At 31.7% G+C, this 22,553-nt stretch overlaps 2 protein-coding genes and 1 pseudogene across 6 annotated transcripts; all 3 read right to left on the reverse strand.

Moving 5' to 3' along the window:
- Positions 1 to 5,147: 5,147 nt before the first annotated feature.
- Positions 5,148 to 13,859, reverse strand: LOC111295465 (serine/threonine-protein kinase EDR1-like). 4 transcript variants are annotated; one of them, XM_089743083.1, is made up of 15 exons: positions 13,323 to 13,859; positions 12,078 to 12,500; positions 11,591 to 11,694; positions 11,274 to 11,515; positions 10,362 to 11,063; positions 10,031 to 10,071; positions 9,674 to 9,742; positions 9,381 to 9,481; positions 9,121 to 9,199; positions 8,940 to 9,038; positions 7,926 to 7,994; positions 7,753 to 7,802; positions 7,174 to 7,350; positions 6,976 to 7,093; positions 5,148 to 5,665 (listed from the first exon to the last, which is right to left on the reverse strand). In XM_089743083.1, the coding sequence occupies exons 1-15, from the start codon at positions 13,767 to 13,769 to the stop codon at positions 5,657 to 5,659; spliced, it is 2,730 nt and encodes a 909-aa protein (XP_089599209.1). In that variant the 5' UTR covers positions 13,770 to 13,859; the 3' UTR covers positions 5,148 to 5,656. The 4 variants fall into 4 exon arrangements, 3 of the variants coding, with proteins under 3 accessions (XP_089599209.1, XP_022744697.2, XP_089599208.1); XM_022888962.2 differs by having other exon boundaries at positions 10,362 to 11,515; XM_089743082.1 differs by lacking the exons at positions 5,148 to 5,665; positions 6,976 to 7,093 and having other exon boundaries at positions 7,170 to 7,350; positions 10,362 to 11,515.
- Positions 13,860 to 14,308: 449 nt separating this feature from the next.
- On the reverse strand, positions 14,309 to 17,052 carry LOC111295466 (uncharacterized). Its single transcript, XM_022888963.2, has 4 exons — positions 16,767 to 17,052; positions 16,582 to 16,673; positions 15,506 to 15,613; positions 14,309 to 14,787 (listed from the first exon to the last, which is right to left on the reverse strand). The coding sequence occupies exons 1-4, from the start codon at positions 16,945 to 16,947 to the stop codon at positions 14,587 to 14,589; spliced, it is 582 nt and encodes a 193-aa protein (XP_022744698.2). The 5' UTR covers positions 16,948 to 17,052; the 3' UTR covers positions 14,309 to 14,586.
- A 712-nt stretch (positions 17,053 to 17,764) lies between these two features.
- On the reverse strand, positions 17,765 to 21,683 carry LOC111293709 (bifunctional L-3-cyanoalanine synthase/cysteine synthase D1-like; annotated as a pseudogene). Its single transcript, XR_016327330.1, has 11 exons — positions 21,468 to 21,683; positions 21,149 to 21,233; positions 20,937 to 21,046; positions 20,780 to 20,837; positions 20,150 to 20,413; positions 19,934 to 20,070; positions 19,764 to 19,815; positions 19,452 to 19,531; positions 19,214 to 19,273; positions 19,020 to 19,100; positions 17,765 to 18,063 (listed from the first exon to the last, which is right to left on the reverse strand). The product of XR_016327330.1 is annotated as a bifunctional L-3-cyanoalanine synthase/cysteine synthase D1-like (transcript).
- Positions 21,684 to 22,553: the final 870 nt, after the last annotated feature.

The raw sequence follows: 22,553 nt of genomic DNA on the forward strand, positions 1-22,553 counted from the left end.
AGGAGGAGAAGAGGGGGTCGGTGTAGTAAAATAAAATACTAAATGAAACGGCGTCGTTCTAGAAAAACAACTGGGAAGTAGGAACGACGTCGTTCTGAAAAATCATGACTTACAGTTTAAGCCTATGAGGTTCGTTGTTGACTAAGAAAAGATGATGGACTATACTTGGAATCATTAAATCTATTAATTTATGGTTACCTCATGAATGTTTTTCTTTTATAAAACTTTTAACAGCCAAATAAGTCTATTTTTAATAATTAAGAATTATTTTTTCAACCACATATTTAAGGAATCAAATCCTTTTATGGATTTTTGTTCACATTCATAAGCGAATCTACATATTTAATATGGATACCTTAAATTTTAAAAAATAAAAAAAAAATTTTTGACACTCCCAAAATTTTTTCATAGACACTATTTTCATTAATAAAATTAATAAATTCAATGACAATTATATATATATATTAATATTCTTTTTAGAATAACATTTATATTTATATTACTATCAAGAAATATTATCATAAATGTATTAAAAAGTTATTATTATTAATTATCTAATGTAATAAGTAATAAAAGACATAGAATTAATGCAATTTACCCTTCAAAATTATAAATTTTGAATTCTTGCCTAATTTACTGTATTTATTTTTTTAAAAATATTTTCTAATTTAATTATATCATTATTATCAACTTATTAAATGGCTCATTTTTATATCTTTATTTACTTAATTAAGTTTCGTTTAATTTTCAATAAGTAATAAGAAAATATGAAAATATATTCATGCGTAATTAGTTTTTTATTTAGTTTATTTTTTTAATTGTGTTATTGACTAAATTAATTGTAATTTATACATATAAGGTAAAAATATTAGATATTTAAGATGTAATAAATGTAATTAATTTATTCTAACTAATTATAATTTAAGTAATAAAAATGTTTTAAATAAATAAAATATATTTATTAGATAATACATGGTGATTTTTAAACCCATTCATATGTAAAAAATATAAACTATCTACATTGGACTTCTTTTTGTTTATCAAATGCTTTGATTTATACATATTTATATAAGATAAAATAAGAAATATGAAAGTCAAGCTACCATTAGTGTAATTGAAAATGACAATCTGACATTGTTTCATAATTATTTAAATACTCGGTAAAATTGATTTTGATAAAATTAAAAAATACGATAAAAATAAGATTAATTATTGTAATAATAAGAATGGATATTGTATTGTTAATATTAAAATTAATGATGATAATATAAAGTTAGATGTAGACATAGTGATAATAGTGAGATAAATTTTAATAAGAAAATAAATGATAATTAAGGATATTAGGTTAAAATGTGTATTTAATAAAATTGTTTAAATGATTTAACATTTATAAAATTAATAAATTATTTAAAAAATTAAATTATTTTTATGTCAAATAATAGCTTTATTAATAAATAAAGAAATTAATAAAAATAATATTAATATATCAAATATATTTTTCTTTATTTTTATTATTTTATGCATTTTATGTATTGTTAATTATAAAATAATGCCGTAAAAGTTTTTATATACTAATAAATTTTATTTATTTATTAGTTTATTATATAATAATAAAGTTAGTTCATTTATTTATTAATTTATTATATAATAGTATTATTTATTTATTATATTAGATAATAACAATAATAATAATAAATTATTATTATTATTTCACAAATTTTAAATAAAAAATCAAAATTAAAAAAAAAAGGGGAAAACTTTCTCGACACTAAAGTAAAAAATAAGATCTTGTGAGCCAAGCTGAGGTCGCTACTTGTGCTTCCACTGGTCTAAAGGTAAAGAGAAAAAAAAAAAATCTATTAAAATAACTTATTAAAATGATGTTATTTCATATTAAATAAATATTTAATTTATTATTATTTTAAATTTAAATTTGCCATTTACACTTACTACTAATTAATTATAAATTAAATACTTAACAAAGAATTCTGAACCAATATCTCAAAAGTTGCCAAATGTGCCAAATGACACTATAAATTGCCAAATATGTATCATATAATAATTTTAGACAATTCAGCTACCTTCCAAAAGAATCATGCCTTTATTTTTTTTTCCCTTGTAAACCAATCATTTATGCAATATTTTTCTTTAAAAACTACATTGGTACAGGAAAATTTTCCAATAACTTTTCACCATCAAGACAAAAAAAGGGTTTTTAATTCAGGAAAAAAGAATGATGAAAATGTCTTTGATGAAGTTGGTTTTTAGCTCTGCATTAATGTTATTCATCATGGTTGACGCAGCAAAGTCAGATATTGTGTCCTTTGATCGTTGTACGATGAATTGTTTGAAAGCAAATTGTAACTCACCCCCCTATGAAACCCAGATACAAGTGTCTTCTCAATTGCGAACTCAATTAGATACAAATTCGACCTATCACTTTCATTAACCTCGTATATAATTAGAGTTGACATTAGATTAGATTCGGGGTGAATTTTATTTGTCTCAAATTCAACTTGATTTTATGTGTTATCAAATTCGAATTCGATATTACTCGATTTTTTTTATTTTTTTTATATCCGAATCTGACCCGAAATTAATAAAATATTTTTTTAGAATATAAAATATTATTATTTTTAAATATAAGTATTTAAAATATTATTTTTTTAATATAAATATTTAAAAATATCATTATATAAATATATTTATTTAATTAATTAATTAAAAATAATTTTTATATAATATCGGGTTGGGTCGAGTTTACCTAAAATCAAAATCCAACCTGACTTCGATTGTTTCATAATCTTATCCGATCCGATTCAAAATTCGAATTTAAAAAAAAAAAATGATTTCATTGAATCAGATCAAGTCAAAAATATGTTAAAAATGAATTAAATTACCGACTCTAAATATAATGCTGCAAATAATATATAAATAGAGTTATGTTTTACGTCATAAAAATATCGATTAAAGCTACCAATTGTATGATTTATTGGTAATATTTTGAATTTTGAATTTCAATAATCAGAATTCAATTATAACAATATGAAATCTAAAAAAAAAAAAAAAAGCAAAAATTTATGTTTTGTTTGATTTTACGTTAGATAATTTATTAATTTATATGATTTTATAAATAACTTTTTATCGATTTAAAAAATATGTGTTGATAATTGTTTGATTGTGATTGTATTACATGCGAATTAAAAATCGTGTAATTGTTCCTTACTTATATATCTTATGTTCCCATTTGTTGGATGCAACTCCACAACAAACCCATGGATGTGATCAAAAGAAAGAGTCCTATCATTCCAAATGATTTATCTTCTCCACAACAAACTCATGGATTTAATAAGATGAAAGAGTCTATAAAAAATTGATTGCAAAAGCTATAAGCTACAGTTACTCCTTCCAAAATGCATTTAGCAAAGATAAGGGATGAATTTTTGTAATATTTTATACAATAATAATTTTTATTGTTATGAATTTCTATGATATTTATAATAATAATAAAAAATGGAGTTGGCGAAATAATGTTGTATTTGTCTACCAAAAATTGATTGCAAGAGCTATAAGCCACAATTACTCATTCCAAATTACATTTAGCAAAGATGGGCAATAAAGCTGATACAAATTTGATCACATTGTTACATATTATTTTTTTTAAAGTTAAAATAGTAAAATTAATTTTTTTATTAATTTTAAAATTTATAATTTTTTGAATAATAACTTTTTCATTTCACTAATTAATAAATATTTATAATAAAATTTATTATTCTATATATATTTTTTTATAAATTTTCGTTATCTCACCTTCAAGAAATGAAATTTTGAATAGTCATATACCTTTTCTGAAAGGTATATGACTATCCGAAAATTCATTTTTAGAAAGTTATGTGGTTTTTCATAAATCAATTTTCAAAAAATCATAAAATTTATTGGAAATAAATATCCAAAAACTCGTGAGAAAAAGTAATTAAATAATTTTGTTTACAAAAAATTAAAAAAAAAATAAAGTGTGAAAAAAACGAAAATGCATTAAGCTCCTCTCTAAATTATTATTTTTAGAAACTACCCATTAATTTGGTTGATATTTTTAAGGGTAAACCTCACTTGCATGACGTGTAATTTGGATGTTTTTCACATAACGTCCCGTGTGTGTGTGTGTTTGTTTTTAAATAGCCTCCGAGATAACGCCTCTTTCGCATAAGGGTTTCATCGTTAATTTTATTTGCTAAAATATATTACTCACTTACCCTAAAGCCATGATAACTTTTTTAATAAAAAAAAATCATGATAATTTTTTAATTAAAAAACCATGGTAATTTTAAGAAGCATAGATCCCTATAAAACTATAATACTCACTTACCCTAACTCTTGTCTTTTAAAAGAGCACAAAGATTAACTCATAAAAAATAACTCTTCGCCCTTTCAAGCTAGAGGATGCTGATGATTTCCTGTGATTTGCCTTACAGTTGTGGAATGATCTCACTTTCGAACCATTTCTCAACAGCAAAATGTTAGATTTTCATTTTACAGCATCTGATATTTAGGGAGAAATGGTTTAATGCTGAATCTTGTTTGTAGGATTTTTACTAAATCTGATAATTTCAAATACGATATAATAAAACAATACAAAAACGATATGAATAGTAAATACAAAGATGACACGATTTAAAATTTTAACAAAATTTATAAATAAATTTAATAAAATAATAAAAAACGTATTTTATATTTTCATGTCGACATAAACTGTAATATGTTATTTTCATATATCACACAATACGAATATATAAATTATCAATATTTTACTGACAAAATACACAAATTGACAAGTTTAATTTTTGTAAACTTCTATTTATTTTTCTTTTGTCAAAAGCAAGTGGTCTCATTCTCATATTTAATTCAACTAAAGGATTTTTAAATTTAGGGTTTTCAACTTCCAGAATGCTGAACCAATTACTCTCAAAAGTTGCTAAATGAACCTTTTTGTTAAAATTTTCATTTAGGATCACACTAAAATTTTGATGCATATGCCCTGTAACACAAAAAATATCATTTTCCACCAGTCTACCTAAGGCAATAAAGGGGGACAATAATTTAATTATATCATAGATATTCTCATGAGCTAAATTTATAAAAAAAAAATCTGCACCCGAATAAATCTTCTGATAAATATGAACAAGATTTTTCATAATCCAAATATTGTACAAATTGACTGTCAACAAGTACTTTTGCCGATATTAAAAACTGCCAAATATGGGCACAAATTAAAATTATTTACCAAAAATAAATAAAGATTACTAAATTTAAACAAAATTTAACAGAATCATGGCCTTTTTTTCCTTTATAAACTAAATATTTGTGCAATTTTCTCTGAAAAACTTCATTGTCGTAGGAAAATTTGCCAACATCTTTTCAACATCAGGACAAAGAAAGGGGCTTTGATTAAGGAATGATATGGCAAAATTTTCTATGATGAAGTTGTTTTTGTGCTGTGCATTAATGTTTTTAAGCACAGTAGAAGTAGCAAAGTCAGATGAACATGATGTTTGTATGAATGAGTGCTTCGTAATGCATTGTCCATCGCCCCCTGGGTTTTGGTGTAATTTGACGCGTGACTTCCATTGCACACCATTATCAGGAGGAGCTGCCTCTGTCACTGACTCTGTAAAAAATAATCCTCAAGATATGCCTAACAATTTCATTTTTTTTTCTAAAGTAAAGAGAAAAAAAATATCTATGAAGCATTCGTCTCAATAACAAGACACCATGTCTAGGTTTAAGTTTCCTTCAACTTTTTATTAGATTCTTTCATCGATTTGGGTTTTTTAATTCCATAACTAATTTTTTATTGATTAATTAATAAATATATATCGAGAATTATATCAATCAGACTACGTGTAATGAGAAAAAAAATTTTCTATAAAGCATTTGTCTCAATAACAAGAAAGACATAATGTCTAGGTTTAAGTTTCATTCAATTTTTTATTAGATTCTTTCATCGATTTGGTTTTTTTAATTTCATAATTAATTTTTTATCGATTAATAAATATATATAGAGAATTGTATGATTCAAATTACGTGTGAATTAAGAATTATGCAATTTGATCATTGGTCATATCTCTTATATTCATATTAATTTGTTGGATGCAACATCAAAACACCTTCCTAATGGTGCATGATCTTCTTCAACAAACTAATGGATTTGATCAGAAGGTAGTGTCTAGCAAAAATTGATTACAAGCTATAAGGCACAGTAATTCCTTCCAAAATGTGGGCAATGGAGCTAATACAGATTTGGTCACATTGTTGTATAGGAGAGAGCAATTGAAGGGGATTTGAATGTATATTCAGGGTGAAATTCATGAAGATTAATAAAAACAGAATATTTTATTATTCTATTATTCTATTAATAAAATGATATGATGATTAAGGAATTAGATGAAAAAGTGGTTGTTTATAGAAACGAGTGGCATAAGAAAATTCATACTACAACCTAAGTTGATTCTCTTATTTTGGTTTTTCATACACTTAACCCCAAAGTATGAGATATAAGACTTGGTGTGTTGTTGTATTCTATTATTACATTAACGGAGAGTTATAATTTGTCTCCCTTTAATTTTGTCATGATTTATGGTTATTGTAATACTATAATATGAAAATATTTTATATATATGATTCTGTAAATGAGGTTTTTCAATTTTTACAAAATTAAAAAAATTGACACATATACTCCTTTATGTGTTTTATAGAGTTTTGACATATAAATTACAAAAGTTTTATTCTTTTAGGCAAAATTTAGGACATCAGACTGTAAAAAACTGCTGCTATTTCTTTCTTGTGCAGTAGGAGCAGCAACATGAATATATACTATATATATATATAACACAGACACTCATTGAAAGGAACGAAACAGAATGGTTCTCATTCACAATTGAGGAACTCAGACATTTTATTTCAGAGTGTAGAATTTACCGAAATCTCCTGTGGGAGAAGATAGCTTGATGGGTCTTGCTGCAATGGGATAACAAGCCTTTGCAAGGGCTTTAAAGCTACCGTGAGCTTTGCGAATGATGGCCGCAAACTTGGATCACTGGAAACAATGGAGTAATAAGTTCGACTGGATTTAATATTGCAAAAATGAATATATGCTTCAAGTTTTTGTTTACTTACGTCTGCCAGCATTCCCAAATTATCCTTGCAACCATAGGATCAAGTTCCTTGGGAATGTCAAGCCGACGATTCTGGAAACCAACAGCACCCACAACCTGCATTGGATTCATGCCGCTCCATGGCAGTCTCAGAGTAGCAAGCTCCCAAAGAATGACTCCAAAGCTATAAACATCGCATCTATACATCCAACAAAATATGTGAGTTAGTTTTAAGCTTGGTTATTTTACCAATTCAGCATCTTTAAAATCCATGAGTTTCTGCCAGAAAATATCAGCCACTCTTAACTCCAATCATCAATAACACTGAGTCATAGTTAGAAAACCCCAACAAACATTTCTGTACAATAGTAAAACAAGTAATTTATATATAGACGATAGAACACGACACTGACAGTTTTTCATGGTGACTTCCGAACTGCTAGAAAGACAGGTAATTTTAACATTTTCTTATCTTCACCATGCTTTCATAAACAAAACAGAACATTAAGCAACCAGAGTGAAATATTAATAGATAGAGCAATCTGCTAACCGAGGAGAAAGAACAGGATTAAATGATATTGATCAAAGAGAAATAACTCACTTCTCATTTGAAGGCTCATTGCGAAGTACTTCTGGTGCCATCCACTCAGGCTAAAACATAAAAGGCAACTCAATCAGAGACATGTAGAAAGAATATAAATATAACAGAAGCTATATATTCTATCTATATCTTCAGAATTTATAACATATTGCACAGTAGGCCAAGATACTGACTGTTCCTCCAGTTGATTTGGATGATAGAAAGGTATTATGCTTCAAGCGTGACAACCCAAAATCAGAGACCTGCATAGTTCAGTTTTGCAATCAATCAGAGTGCACTGCATGAATTTCACAGCAGTCATACTTCATCTCTTATTCTTTTCCTTAAAATGAAAATGTTTAGTTTTCAATTTCCAAGCAATTACATCACGCATAGTTACACATTTAATGCATTAATAACCTCAGCTAGCTGGGAAAACAACAAAAAGGTAGTTCCAAAGGATCCGTGCCCTTGTTCCTTTTTTAATTCTTTAAGGTTTTATTCTTGTGGAGTTTAAAGCCAGTGAAATTATTTAATTCTATATGGGATAAGATTATGAGCATAAGTGTAAGAATGTCAGATCAGATATGTCAATCAGTGTAACCATTCTCCAACAAGGTTAGACAATTCATATTAAACTATCTCACAACTTATAAGTCGCCTAAGTGATGCATAAATCAAAAAGGATATAGGCATGGACACATATGGTAGGTTGCAAACCTTTAATTCTAGAAAGTTTAGAGAAGCAGGCACAAAAAGACTACAATAATACAGACTTGTAATAACTTACCACTTACGCACCATGTATTTGATGTTTTTTATATATTAAAAACTTTCTATTAGTTTTCCATTCTGAAACTAATAATATACAAAACAGTGATTCACAAGATAGAAAAGTAAAAACAAGTGGACAATAAAAATAAGCTGCCAAAATTAAAGTTTGCAGCAATAAGAAACAAATTAACAAATCCACAAACTGAGATAACTGCTATTCATACATAGGCATTAGACTACCAGAAAGAGAGAATAGGAAGTAGTCATTATAGCTCACTAATCAAGCCACCTCCACTAGATCAGTAAGATCAAATGTCACCAGATTTTGCAATGATTACAGCAAGATTGAGAATGTTTGGGGAGTAACACTTAAAAGAGTAAAAGTAAGAAACATTTGGAAGCATAAAAAACTAAAACATAGAAACAACATTTACCTTCACAGTCCAGTTTTTATCAACTAAAAGATTAGGAGACTTCAAATCACGATGAACAATGGTAGGTGCGCTGGTGTGTAGGCAATTCATGCCCTTCGCCTGCAAAATGGAAACAGATTTGAAATTTTATGTGGTCATCACATCCCAAACAATAGAATTGCAGAAGCAATCAATTTCATACCACATCAAGAGCCATCTTAATTCTAAGCTTCTCATCAATTTGAGAATGAGGACGATGAAGAATCTTATACAAGCTTCCTCTGGAAAACCAAATAACATTTGCACAATTTAGAACATCAAATATTATCTCCATGTGTGACACATGAATACATGAATGCTGGTAGTCATAGACTGCCAACCTCATATTGCATCTGGATTACTTTGCATAAAGCTCAACTCAATAAGAAGATAAGATGACAATATGCAGGCAGAGACTATTACCTCGGAAGAAACTCGGTAATGATAGAGAGGTTAGGAGGGCGAGTCACAGCACCCATAAAAAGAACAACATTTGGATGACGCAGTGTTTGCATTATTCGCACCTTAAATTATAGAGAAAAACAAAAATCAGGAGTGATTTGGACTTATTTAACTGCCATGATCTTAGGCAAGGATGTTTGTCTGAAGTTTGTATATGGCCAGTTATAACAATAAAAGAATGAATAAACTAAAATATCTGAAAACACATTTTATTATCATTTTGATATACAAATAAAAGCTTAAAAGTTGCTTACCTCTCTTTTGAACTCAGCCAAAGCAGCACCTAAAAAATCCTGGTCTAGGAACTTCTTCACAGCAACCTCCTGTAATTCAATAACCATTACCACCCACAAAATTATAAACTGCTTATTCTTTTAATTTAGAAAACAATTCTTAATAGTTTGTGCAAAATATCATTTCAAAAAAGTACATCTATAATTCAGTTCAAAACACGGCCAATAGTCCTCACCATGATGCCTTTGCCAAATAATTATCTAGCTAGCTTGAAACCTAACTCCTTTAGTACTAAACAAAGACAGCACAGAGTGACATACAAGATAAAAACTGTGAAAACTGTAATAGACTGAAGTATAAAAAGAGTATAAACTAACCGTGCCATTCCAATCAGCATGGTAGACCTCTCCATAGGAACCTACTCACAAGAAAACAAAATTCAATAAGAATTAGAAAACTTCCAAAAAACAAGATAAAAGTTCTTGCAAAGCAAGAATCAGAATACTTTACTGCATTTAAACTCTTAAGATTTTAATGAGGAATAACAGGAGCTCTTGAATATCAACAAAGGGGGAAATTCCAAAATAACAGACACAATATACAAGTATTGCTAACTGAGTCAACATTTAGTTTATAGACAGAAAAAGACCTTAAATTAACTACAAAAATTGCCACATGTAATGAACTTCAATGAGCCATATTCATTACCTAGTCCAATTCTTTCACCAATGTCCAAGTCTTCCCAAGGAATTTCACATTCACCTACATCTACATCATCAAATAGTTGATCAACCCTGCCTGTGCCACAATCAACTGTTGAGCTAGGACTTTCTGGATCCTTTAATTTGAGCTTATTCCCCATATATCTATCATGAGCATACTTTCTACGATTGTGGAAACCAATCTCATTATCTTGCTCTTTAGCCAAATCCCCCGTGTTATTTTGTAAATCATGTCCATTCCTGAGATTTTCTTCCTTAAATTTAGTGCTTGCATCCTCATCCAGCTGTGAGCTATTGAACTGACTGGTAGTGGATGCGAAAGATGTGCTAGTACCAGACAAAGAATTCCTGATTTTATTATCTCTACTTAATATATCAAAGTCACCATGTGACTTAAAACCATGAGGATAGACCTTTTCAGGTTTGGTAGAGCTGGTGGAAGCTGATGATGACTGATTAAAATCATTAGGTTCACGATTGGTTTTTGGAAGGAGGCCCTCCATATAATTGTAATCCTTTTTCTGAGGAACCTCATTATAAGCAGGCCGATTCTTCCACATTAACGGTACCAGGGGTTGCCCCCCAACTACATTATTTCTCTGTCTCTGAAACTCATCAACTTTGGTCTCAGAAGGTTTGTTCTGCTGGGAAGTTTTGCCTGTACCTTGTATCTGGAATGGATTAATATCTGCAAAAAGATTTTTTGGGTCATCTTGACTGCTCTGACCATACGGCACTACATTGACGTTCATCCTCAGGCCATCACCAACTACATTGCCACCACGACTCCCCTTATAGGCTGAAGCCCCAATGGCAGTAGAGGGAAGATGGTCCATCTGATTAGGGGTCACTCTGTTAGATAATCCAGAAGAACCAACATAGATATAACCACTCGGACCTGATAATGAAGATGATTCTGCGCTTCCAGAACTTGACCTCCAATTGAAGGGCAGATTATTGATCACAGGATGCTGACTACTACCTTCTCCGTTAAGTGGCTTTGCTCTTGAGTAAACATCATCAGACGACTGAAGATTGCTAATTATTGGATTGTATGGCTTAAAAGTTGTATCTTTTGCGCTTAAAATGTCAGCAGGTATAAGTGTACCAGGAGCTGCCATTAAATCAACCAAAAACTCCCTGTACGTTAAAAAACACAAGATTAGACCTAAATAGATGTAAAGATTAAGTTAAGAAATAAACACAAACTATAACCTTTCATCTTCCAGCTTTATTATATTTACAGCATCATCCTCAACACCAGTGTAATGACTGCCTTTTACCAGTCTACAAGGTAACCTTATGCTATCTGACAACGCCTACATTAAGAGGACACAAAGAAAATAAATAAAAACCTTACAGATAGCCCTATTTACATTAAGAGGACACTAAAAGAACCAAGTTAAATCATCCAGTAGGATAAAATCAGAAAAAAGCTTAGAGACAAGCAATTTCTGTTTCCAGAACTTAATATTTAAATATTAGAACCTGGGGCATAGCGCATAGCCCCGTTGGTTTGCCCATCCCCTTTAGAGGGTGGTGGCAATCCTGCAGAGAAGGGCTTCTAATTCCAGCCCCTAAAAAAATTCAAAGGATTATCCCTTAAAAATTGCTCAGAAAAACAACCATTTGTCAGCAGAATAGCATATGACAGTTTTGAACTCAATTAAAAGATAGCAACTGTCTAAGTTAAAAAACTAACCTTGAAGAGTAAAGCACGATGCCGAGAGAGGCCTATATTTATGGATCCAATAGGCAACACACTTGTATGAAGAGATGTTCTGAGCTCTGTGCTTTTTTCCATCCATTTGGCCAATATTATGTTAGCATCTTTCACAGATCCACCCATATGTCCTGTTACAAGTTCGGCAAGCCTTTGAACTAAAACACTAACATTGGTAGCAGGGCAATCTAATGCAATACAGTGAGCAATTTGCAACAACTCTTCTAGGGCAGGGTCAATCGTTCGATTGACAATTACAACTTCAAAGCCAGAATTCTCAAGATTTGTTTCAAGATCAGCAAGAGATGGCATTTTTCCTTGGATTCCTGAATCTGTGGAGAGCCCATATACATCATAAAAACCATCCACCACTCTCTCCTCATAATCAAGCACATTGTATTCCTGGTGAATCAAAACAACCCAAAAAGTCAATCCAAACCAAGCAAAATCAAACACTAACCATAAAAACTCAAGCTCATTCCCTTACAGTAATACACCATGGTTCAATTTCCAGCTTTTCATTCTTCGTTAGTAAATCAAGCAAGTTCAAATTTTGATCAAAAGCAGACATGAAAATTATAAAGTATAAACTATCACAATTCTAGTAAAAAAAAAAAATTGTTCAAGCTTTTCACACTAAAATTCACCTTATATAATCCAAAATTAAATTCAAATCATAACTTGTCCTAATCAATCAATCCAAAAACCAATCACTGGCAGCAACTAAACACCCTAATTCAAGTTCACTCACTTTAATTAGATTCATCAAAATTCCAAGAAACTTTCAAAACCCAAGCAGTAGATGCTATTTGCAGCTTATCCACCACAATTTTGCAAGAAGCAAAAGTCCAAAATAATCCAATATATCATTTTTACCTCATTGAACAGTAACTTGCCCTAATCATTACAATCCAAACACTAACCAAAAAAAAGAAAAGAAAAAAACCCAAATTGATAAAAAAGAGGAGATAAAAAAGAGATAAAATAACAACAATTCATGATTAACACTCATTATTAAAGTAAAAGCAAAATAAATTCAAACTTCTCCACTAAAATTCAGTACAATAACTTGCCCTAATCAAACAGTCCAAATATTAATCACTAGAACCAACTAAAACACTCATAATTCAAGCTCACTCAATCCGATTCAATTCACCAACAGTCCAATTCAAACTACAAAAATTATAACAACCAAAACAAAAAAAAAAAAAAGAAAACACTTACCCAATACTGCCTGGCCAAAACCTCGGCTGCCACGTCACCCTTATCCCTCCCTAACCCTAAATCTTTCCGGATATGACTCCCTAAGCTCAAAAGTGTCGCCGCTTGGATCCGATCCTTCTGCGGATCCTCCGAATTAGAAGCACTGATCGCTAGGGCTAACTGTACCTGAAAGTCTTCCTCCGATAACATATAATCCGACGCTCGATTATTAGCGGCCGCTGTCGATGATGGCGTACTCAACTCCATACTCGACGATACCGGCACCGTCGTCGTGGTCACCGGTGATGATGACGTCGTGGTTGTAGAAGGACTCGGCGGAGAGTTCTCGGACATTGTGGTTTGCTGATCGGTGGCGCATGACGGCGACGTGTCGTTCGTCGATTCGTGATTGCCCCCGATGTGTAGCTTCTTAAAAATTTGCTTCATTTTTTTCCTTTTTGTTCCCATCTTGTTCGCTTTTTCTCAGTTTCCCTCGCTTTCTCGCAGTTTCTCTCACTTTCTTTTCTTTTCCTTTCTTGGTTTTCTTTTGGAAAGGTCAAGGGAAAATGTTAGAAAGGTTCAAAGTACAAGTCTTGGCGGGGAATTAATACGGCTTCAATTTGAGAAATATCCACGAAACTGCCATTCATAATCTTTACACGCGCTTTCGGTTGACGACGATGTGCATGTGAAACTGAAACAACCAATGGGAATAGGGCATGCTGGGCTGCTGACCTTAGGCTTTGCTCACGTGGAGGTTAGGGTCCACACCACTTGTGGACCGCCTAGATTTTCTAAGGCCGTGTTTGGGTCCCGCTCTCTTTTAGACAATAGCGTGCAGTTTCAAAGACCAGTTTAAGTAATACAGTAAGTTAAATCGATGGAGTCATCAATGTCCCAAATTTATACTAAATTTCACTTAATGACCTTTAAACAAATGCAGCAAACATGTAAAGACATAAATGGGGTTATGTAGGTTGAAACTAAGTTTCTAAGATTGGAATGAATAAAATCCAATCTAAAATCATATCTATTTAAACTCGAGATTTATTTCAATTAATACATATAATAATCTGTAAAAGATACATTCAGTATAAGATTCAAACCCAATCGATGACCTTTCTTTGGACCAAGAAAAATTCATATCCGAGAATAAGAAATCAGTAACTTCTTTGGATGTAACATTACAAAGAAAAACAAACAATAATAATTAGCACGTCAGAAATGTGTTGAGAAACTTATATACCACTAAGGAATGGGAAACAAGGGTAATAGAAAATACAGCCTAATTCCTTCTACCCTTGTTTCTTCTGGATGAGACTACTACCCAACCATCTTCTGCTTCGGCTGCCTGGTTTGGCTTTGGCTCATCCGTTGGCATACTGACTGGATTCAAACTTGATTGAGGGTTTGGTACATCCACCATCATGTTTGTTGCATTGTCAGCATCCATGCTTTCATCATCATCCTCATCTTCCTCAGTAAACTAGGATAAAATATCGATCAATAAGAAAAAGAAAAAATATTAACACAAAGGATACCATTTTAACCCCTAACTCTTCATCTACTACAATAACTAGGTAAGATTTAATTAGTTAGCAAGGTATCCACCATGCAAATGGAGTAACTATTTTATGAGATGTCATTCTATTGAAAACAAAGAACAGTCCAGCAGTATAAAGCCTAAACCATTCCATTTCGGATTATACAATCCATTGTAAGAAAGAAAAGCTAAGGTTTCTATTCACATCTGCAACAAGTTTAACTATTAAGGAGCACTCTGCCTTCTTTTTGTGTGTGTTAAACCATTAACGGTCAGGGACTGGCAGATGCAGAGTTGAAAGAAACCCAAAAAAATATTTTCTATGAAGTAAAATCCTAGTATAGGACAAAGCAATAAAATAACCAGAGCTCACAAATAAAATTGATAGTGAAAGATTGCGATCTCCTTACATAAAGGCTCACACGATAATTGGTATCTCACACCCTATAAGAGTTCCTACACAGCCTGAGGATTTTTTTCATATGAATAGTAAAATGTGACTTTCCTAACATGCCAACATAGCTATACTGAGCATGGAAAACAAAAATCCAAGAAAACAGGGATAAACAGAAGCAAAGTTCAACAGAGACAGTAGTATATAGTATATTATCTTCGACAAGAAACGTATTAATAGGCAAAAAGGGTTTAAACTAGAAATTACCGGTCTGACATGAGCAACTGTTGGAGGATTAGTTGTCCTCAGTTTCTCAATTGACTGATAATTACCTTCCAAACATTCTTCGTGCATAATCATTAACTTCTCTGCCACCTGTAACAAGTCGAAGAAATTAATCTCTCTCAAGAAGCAATAAACGGTATAAATTCAAACCTTTTAAAAGAATTCCAATACTAATTGCCATGTTACATGAACTCGGGATCTAGTGTTGGACAAAGGTATATGTCATGTTTTTTGGCAATTTTCTACATTAATTAAAGGCATAAGGGTTAAAAAAGCTCTCAAATAAAAATTTAATAATCAATTAAGCCCTGGATATTTTGTTGCAATCAATTAAGCCCTACACCTTCTGTTTCGAATCAATTAAACCCTTGAACATCTATTTCACCCAAATGAACCCTTATACATCTATTTTCACTCAATTAAGCCCTCGATTGGATAGAAACAATTAACCATTTTTCCTCTAACAAAGGCTCAATTGATGAAAAAAGATGTTTGACGGTCTAATTGATTGCAAAAAGAAAAATGAGGGTTTGAATGATTATTGAATTTTACTTCACAGGCTTTTTTGACCTTTTTGCCTTAATTAAAAGTGCCAAAGAAGCGTTGGACACGGTTATGTAGGGTAAATAACAATTAAAAATTGCATGATGTGTATAAAAGCAAGTACAGATAGCTATGAAAATGCCACAAAGAATGGTTCAAAATGATGTTAAACTTAATTTGAACACAAATTTGATCCTAAAATGTCAGTCCGCCTCTTCATATGTTAAAAATCCCCCTTATCGTAATTCAGCTCGTAAAATTACATGCAAAAAACATAAAAAGGAGCATTTTCATACTTTACATTGAATCAAAAATAAATAGAAATTCACAGTGAGCTAGAGTTACAACAACATGTGAAGAACAAAATTACAACGAATCAATTCGATTAAAATAATGATTAAGGCATAATTCTGATCATTTTTACGAGATTTATCACAATTAACCAGCCTAAAAAGATTGAAATGACGTTAATATCATCAATTGAAGCCAAGAACAAAATCGAAGATTGAAAATACCTCCTCAATGCTACCATCTTCAACCAATGTATTAAGACTGAGCAAACCTTCCTCTAAAATATTCTCCAAATCATCTATATAAAGCGGCTCCGCTGAAATTTAAAAGAAAAAAAACAAATTTAATTACTGAAATTGCGAAAACAGAAAAAAAAAATGACTGATTTTTAGATATAAAAAGAGGTTACCTTTGGATTCAGTGAAGAAGGAGAAGACGTCGGAGCAGAGCGTGTTGGCTTTGATGCGGGATTCACGGCCGCCCCACTGGTTTTCGACTGCGGCGGTGAGAGCCGACCATCGAGAGAGAATTAGGCCTATTCCTTCTTGGAATATGGGAGTTGATTCCGCTGTTAGTTTTTTCGCTTCCATTGATTTGTTATCTTTCTTTCTCCGTCTCCGTTTGCCTTTGTGGCTTTGTATCTCTAATCTGTCGACCTGAAAGCTAAAACCCTACGGTTTTATATGAACCAGGAAGTGTGTTTGGGTTTGAGAATAAAATGATTCGGCTCATGAATAAAGATTGAAGAAAATGGGCTAGATCGGGTTTTAAAAAAAACCAAGTTATATCGTACATTATATTAATGATTCGGGTTGAGTTAGATTTCAATTGGTCAAGCCAGCTTGCTTATATTTTTTCATATAAGATATGTAAAATATATAAATTATTATGTTATAATTTTTATTGATATATTAAATATGAATTATATTTTTTATTTGTGATAATTATATATATATATTTTTTAATTTTAAATTGTATCGTCTTTATATTTTATTATTTTTATATGTTTAAAATTTTTTAAGTATCTTTACTTTTAAAATTATGTTAATCTTTTATTTAAAAAAATTTTGATAGCAAAAAACATTTATATGGATATTTGATAAATAATTATAATACCTTCCTTCATTATCTCTCATATGAAAAAACTTACTACAAAAAACTAATAACAACTCTCATTTATTCATATTTTTCATATCTCACTCCATATTCTCTTTTTTTTTTTCTACATTTTTTTCCAATATTAAGGCATAGTCTTGCAATAAACATTGAATTTTTTTTTTAATATTTTTGTTTTCTTGTTCTTGACATGTTGCCTTATGTGAATTAAAAAATAAAATGAAAATAAATGTTGTTTTGGAAGAAGACATATATATTCCATTAGACATGTTTGGTTTACTGTAAAGAAAATTTACTAGAAAATCCTTAAACCAATTTCAGGTAGAAGGGTTTTTTCTACTTATTAAGCTCTCTTGCAGCCATGGAAGTTTGAGATTTTTGCAGTCTGATACACAAGCTAGATTGAAAAACAAATGAAGCCAGGCTTGGTTCATGGTGGAATGCAAAATACAATGATTTGCTGAGTCAGGAAAGAGCACTTTTCTGAACTCGATAGTGCATCAATCGAAGGTCATGCTTTCTGCTTCATGCCTTAAGGAGTCGAACAATGGAGAAGACAGGTAACGCTCACCGGCGCTGGGGAAAATAGCCTGCGTAAGGGGAAAAAAAGCTCAAGAATTAGGAAAATTAACAAACAGGAGATTTCAGCTGTGCGAGACTTTTTGCTTGTTCTACCAGTGATGCAAAACCAGTTAAGCAAAGCAAAAATTCAGGCTAAGGCTGGAAATGGAAAACATAAGGACATGACTTTATCCTTTTGACATAGCTCATCATTTTAAATGGTACACAATTACACCATACAAAAATGACCAAAAAAAAAAACATGAAAATGATACCATTTAAAATTTTAGTAAAAATCATATATAAATAACAAAAAAATGTGTTTAGTATTAGGTATGTTGATACGAATTGTAACAAAATAATTTTTGCGTTTGACATGAAATAGACAAACATCGATACAGAAATTGATGGATCTACCTTTTGGGGTCTCAAGTCTGAACCTAACTAGGGCCTGCCCTCTCATGCATCATGAATAAGCTATCAGGTTTTAAGTCAAGTTCTATGCTTAAGATGTGGTGAAGTCTCTCCTTAATCTCCTTAATCATGTAACCATTTTTCACCCTGCAATTCAAATACCAGAAGATTTTGCACTGATCACCCTTTTGCAGATCAATCGCAACCTTTAATTTGAATGATTGGTATAAGCCAAACTATGAAGAACTTTTCAAGTGACAATGGGATGCCAATAGGGTTCTGTATTAGCTTGTGCCAGAAACAAGTCTCTAGAAAAGCTGGATTGTTGTGAAGAACTTTTTTCTGTAATGGGAATCTCAAAGAACCTCCTTTACTTGAATGGACAGATTCAATAATCTAAGATTCAACCAACAACTAGCATAGATTTTGACAACATAAATGCGACAAGACAAATCAAGAACTGCAGAAACTGTCATTTGAGCCACCTTGTAAAATAATTTTTCAGAGTTAATCAACTTTTATCTAGAATCATTATAGGATATATCAATTTGAAGAAGGGAATGCGATTCACAACTATTAGTTTGCCGGTATTTTCTGGCCTCTTTGCCAACTTAATCGCAGCCGCTGCTGCAGCACCAGATGATATACCTACCTGTCAAGACATATATAAATTTAACTTATGTAACAACCAAAGGAAAAGAAGAAAAATACAAGTGTTGTAGAAGGTCATATCTCATGAGAATCCATTAATTGTTCTGAACATACCAGCAAACCTTCTTTCAAGGCTAGCAGTTTAGCAGTTTCAATGGCTTCTTCACCAGATACCTAAAAGGTTATCACAGAAGCATCAATAAAAGGAATAGAAAACTACCATGCATCATATTGCATAAGCCAAGGATCAGATGGTTGATACTTGCCATGGAAAATGAAAGCAAATAATGGGAGAGAATCAGTTCTTATCAGGAAAACAAATAGCATCATCAAGGATGCTATTGGGACTTACCTGAATAACTTCATCAAGGATGCCAACATCCAAAACATCAGGGATGATACCAGCACCAATTCCTTGGATCGGATGAGGGCCTCTGACATGGCAGGCAATGTCATAAAGGAAATAGTTAAGTACTGGATGTTGCTCAAATCATGAAGGTTATGAAATTGTGTTCAACAACATAATTCCATATTGGGTAGGTAAAACAAAATGTTTTACAGCTTCAAAGTTTCGAAACAACATTGAATCCAATAATATTAGAAGAATTTGACAATGTCAGTAAAAAGAAAGGAAGAATGAAGGGCGAAAAAACTTGAAACTTACCAGGTTTTCCACCATTCAGGACCGCACTTTCAACTGGTTCTATGCCATATACCTATATGTCAACACAAGAAGAAAATGCTCTCATTAACATAACAACTAGAACATTTCTGCATGACTTTCAATCCAAAACGTGGGCATCATCTCTTCTATTGAAAAAAAAAGGAGGAAACCTTGATTTCTGAGTTTTTCTCTTTGAGGAATTTGCCTGCACCTGTTAATGTACCGCCTGTTCCTATGCCTGCAACCAGCACATCAACTTCTCACCCGAGTCCTTCCATATCTCGGGACCTGTAGTTTCATAATGAATCTAAACAAAGAATTCATTGGTTAATTTTAAACATCAACTGGATTATGAAATATAGAAAAGTTAACAGTAAAGATAATACCTGTGGATTGGAAGCATTTTCAAATTGCCGAAGCATGTGACCATTAGTTGTTTTATTTAGTATCTCCTCAGCCTTGTCTAAAATTCCCTTAATGCCCTTGGCAGGGTTAGTGAGGTATACCTCAGCTCCAAAAGCTCGAAGAACAATTCTCCTCTCAAGGCTCAAAGATGCTCGCATTGTAACGATAATTTTATAACCCCTGGCTGCTCCAATGAAAGCCAATCCAATGCCAGTATTACCACTGGTAGGCTCAATGAGGACACTCTTTAGCCAATATTATTTGAATATATGCAGAACCAAAGGGAGGTTTGTTAGCTTAAATGTTCCATATTGGACCATGCATGTGGAAAGTAGTCCTCATTTAATCAAAAGACAACTGAAGCAGAAGATATTAGTTTAAGCCTCGCACGAGCAAAATAGACCTTTGTAAATTGCAACAGACCCCATTCAAGTATAGGCATATCTGATAAAGCGATCAACTTCTTTTGTGCTCAATAAAACTATATAAATTTCAGGTGTTCTTGGATCTATAATTCTTCTTAATCAGATTATCAACCAATTACTGCACATGAATTAATTTGAAAGCTACACCTAGCAAAGCACATTAAAATATGGTAATGTCCATTTTACCTTCGCTGGTGTAATCAAGCCCTTATCTTCTGCATCTTTGATCATGCTGTATGCAATCCTGCATATCCATAAAGAATGACCAAAGGTGTTAATTTGCAGGTAACACTTTCCAAGGTGCAGTGAAGAAAATACAATCAAGTGTAAATAAAGCTTATGCCTGTCTTTAACACTGGAGCAAGGTTCCATTAGCTCTAGGTTGGCAGCAATGCGAGCTACACAACCTTCCACGATATTGTTCAGATATACCATAGGTGTATTACCTATTAACTGCAGAAGCCACAAAAGAGAATCAAAGGAAATTTTGAAAAAGAAGAAGAAGAAGAAGACTAAAGGCAGTATGAAGCTTAAATCATTGAGAACAAAAATTACTTCAGTAACATCTTTCTTGATTGCACAATTCTCCTCCATGTCTTGTTCTCCAAATTCTGCAACCTGATAGAACAAGCACTGCAATCTAGCAACGGAAACAAGTGGTTGGTAATGCACAGGTGAGGATGCATGAAAATCAAAAGTGAAAACTTACTATAATCAATAATCAACTATGATGAACATAGAATCGAAATTGTGGAAAACCAAAAGTCAAAGCCTACTATATGTAGGAATAAACTGTGATGAACAGAGAAGAGAACTGAGGAAAACACAATTGATTTCAAGTACCCAGTATTTTGTTTAATAAGAATTTCAGTACCTGCTATTGGAGGAACTTAAACACCCAAGTTTCTGAAAGTTATAAAGAGCATAGAAAAGCGGAGTAAACAAGTAATAGTTATTTCCCATAAATGGAAATTGAAACAGACTAACCATTGGAAATTTTACCAAACAATAAAAAAAGGAAATAAATCATATCCAGAAATGTCAAAGAAACAAGACAAATTGAAAGTGTAAATGCATAAAAAGAAACTTACAATAGTTGGATTAGTCCTATGCTACAGATATTTCTAAGGGATGCCTTTGGGTAGTCTAACAAAAAACAAGTCAAAAATAAGAAAGATACTATTTATAAAAGTAAACACATGGTACAAAGGCAACAGAGGTTGATATTCGATAATGCAGCTGATGAGCTTTGTGTTTTATCATGTTATGTAGCCAATTGAAGGCCAATTATGCATTGGTAACTCCAAAACTGTACCAACTCTCTTCAGACTTGGCCTTGAAATAAGTAAAGAAGTCTTGTTTTTTTCTCCCACTTGCACTTCAATACAGTGAATAATCAACTTTTCATTTCAGTATTGCTTTACCAAGGCCAAAGATAAGCTTCTTACAGCAGACAGAACGCAGACTGTCTATGGATATAACTATACCCCATATAGATTTGAAACTTGTTTTTTAAATTATTTGCATTGAGATTTACAAAGACTAGCTTTCATTGAGATGGTTGAATGGAATAGCTGGATTGTTATGGACTTTCCTGTACTTGTCATCCTTATCACTTCACTTTCCTTGTTGATACTTCCTTTACGCAACAAAATCTGTTGCCCTTTTTCTAGTCAAGAGGGGTAAGCCACATGACTTCCAAATGGGGAAAATATTTTCTTTCCACTTGGTCATTTTCCGCTTGTCCCTTCAGATTTTATTGTCCAAGACGGCAAAAACAAAGAAAATGGCTGGGATGGGTGCGGTTTATTTGGTAGTTCAATAAAAGGCTTACAATTCTTGCTTCATCTCAAGTCTCAAATGGTCAAGCCCGTTTGCTTGTATTCTTTTATATCATATTTTATATGAAAGACATGTAAAATATAAAAATTATTATGTAATAATTTTTATCAACGTATTA

This window comes from Durio zibethinus, chromosome 14 (genome assembly GCF_047325235.1).
Source record: "Durio zibethinus cultivar Kanyao isolate XHJ-2024 chromosome 14, ASM4732523v1, whole genome shotgun sequence".
Taxonomy (NCBI): Eukaryota; Viridiplantae; Streptophyta; class Magnoliopsida; order Malvales; family Malvaceae; genus Durio; species Durio zibethinus.

Bases quoted from the DNA above. Each gene is read 5' to 3' on its own strand.
- LOC111295465 (XM_022888962.2), bottom strand. From the start codon at position 13,769: ATGGGAACAAAAAGGAAAAAAATGAAGCAAATTTTTAAGAAGCTACAC. The intron at 11,695-12,077 runs GTTAGTTTTTTA...CTCTTAATGTAG, and splicing joins ATCGTGCTTTACTCTTCAAG to GCGTTGTCAGATAGCATAAG. The intron at 10,072-10,361 runs GTAATGAATATG...TCTTGTGAGTAG, and splicing joins TGGTGAAAGAATTGGACTAG to GTTCCTATGGAGAGGTCTAC.
- LOC111295466 (XM_022888963.2), bottom strand. From the start codon at position 16,947: ATGGAAGCGAAAAAACTAACAGCGGAATCAACTCCCATATTCCAAGAA. The intron at 15,614-16,581 runs GTATTTTCAATC...GACTTGTTACAG, and splicing joins AAGATGGTAGCATTGAGGAG to GTGGCAGAGAAGTTAATGAT. The intron at 14,788-15,505 runs GTAATTTCTAGT...ATTTTATCCTAG, and splicing joins CAGTTGCTCATGTCAGACCG to TTTACTGAGGAAGATGAGGA.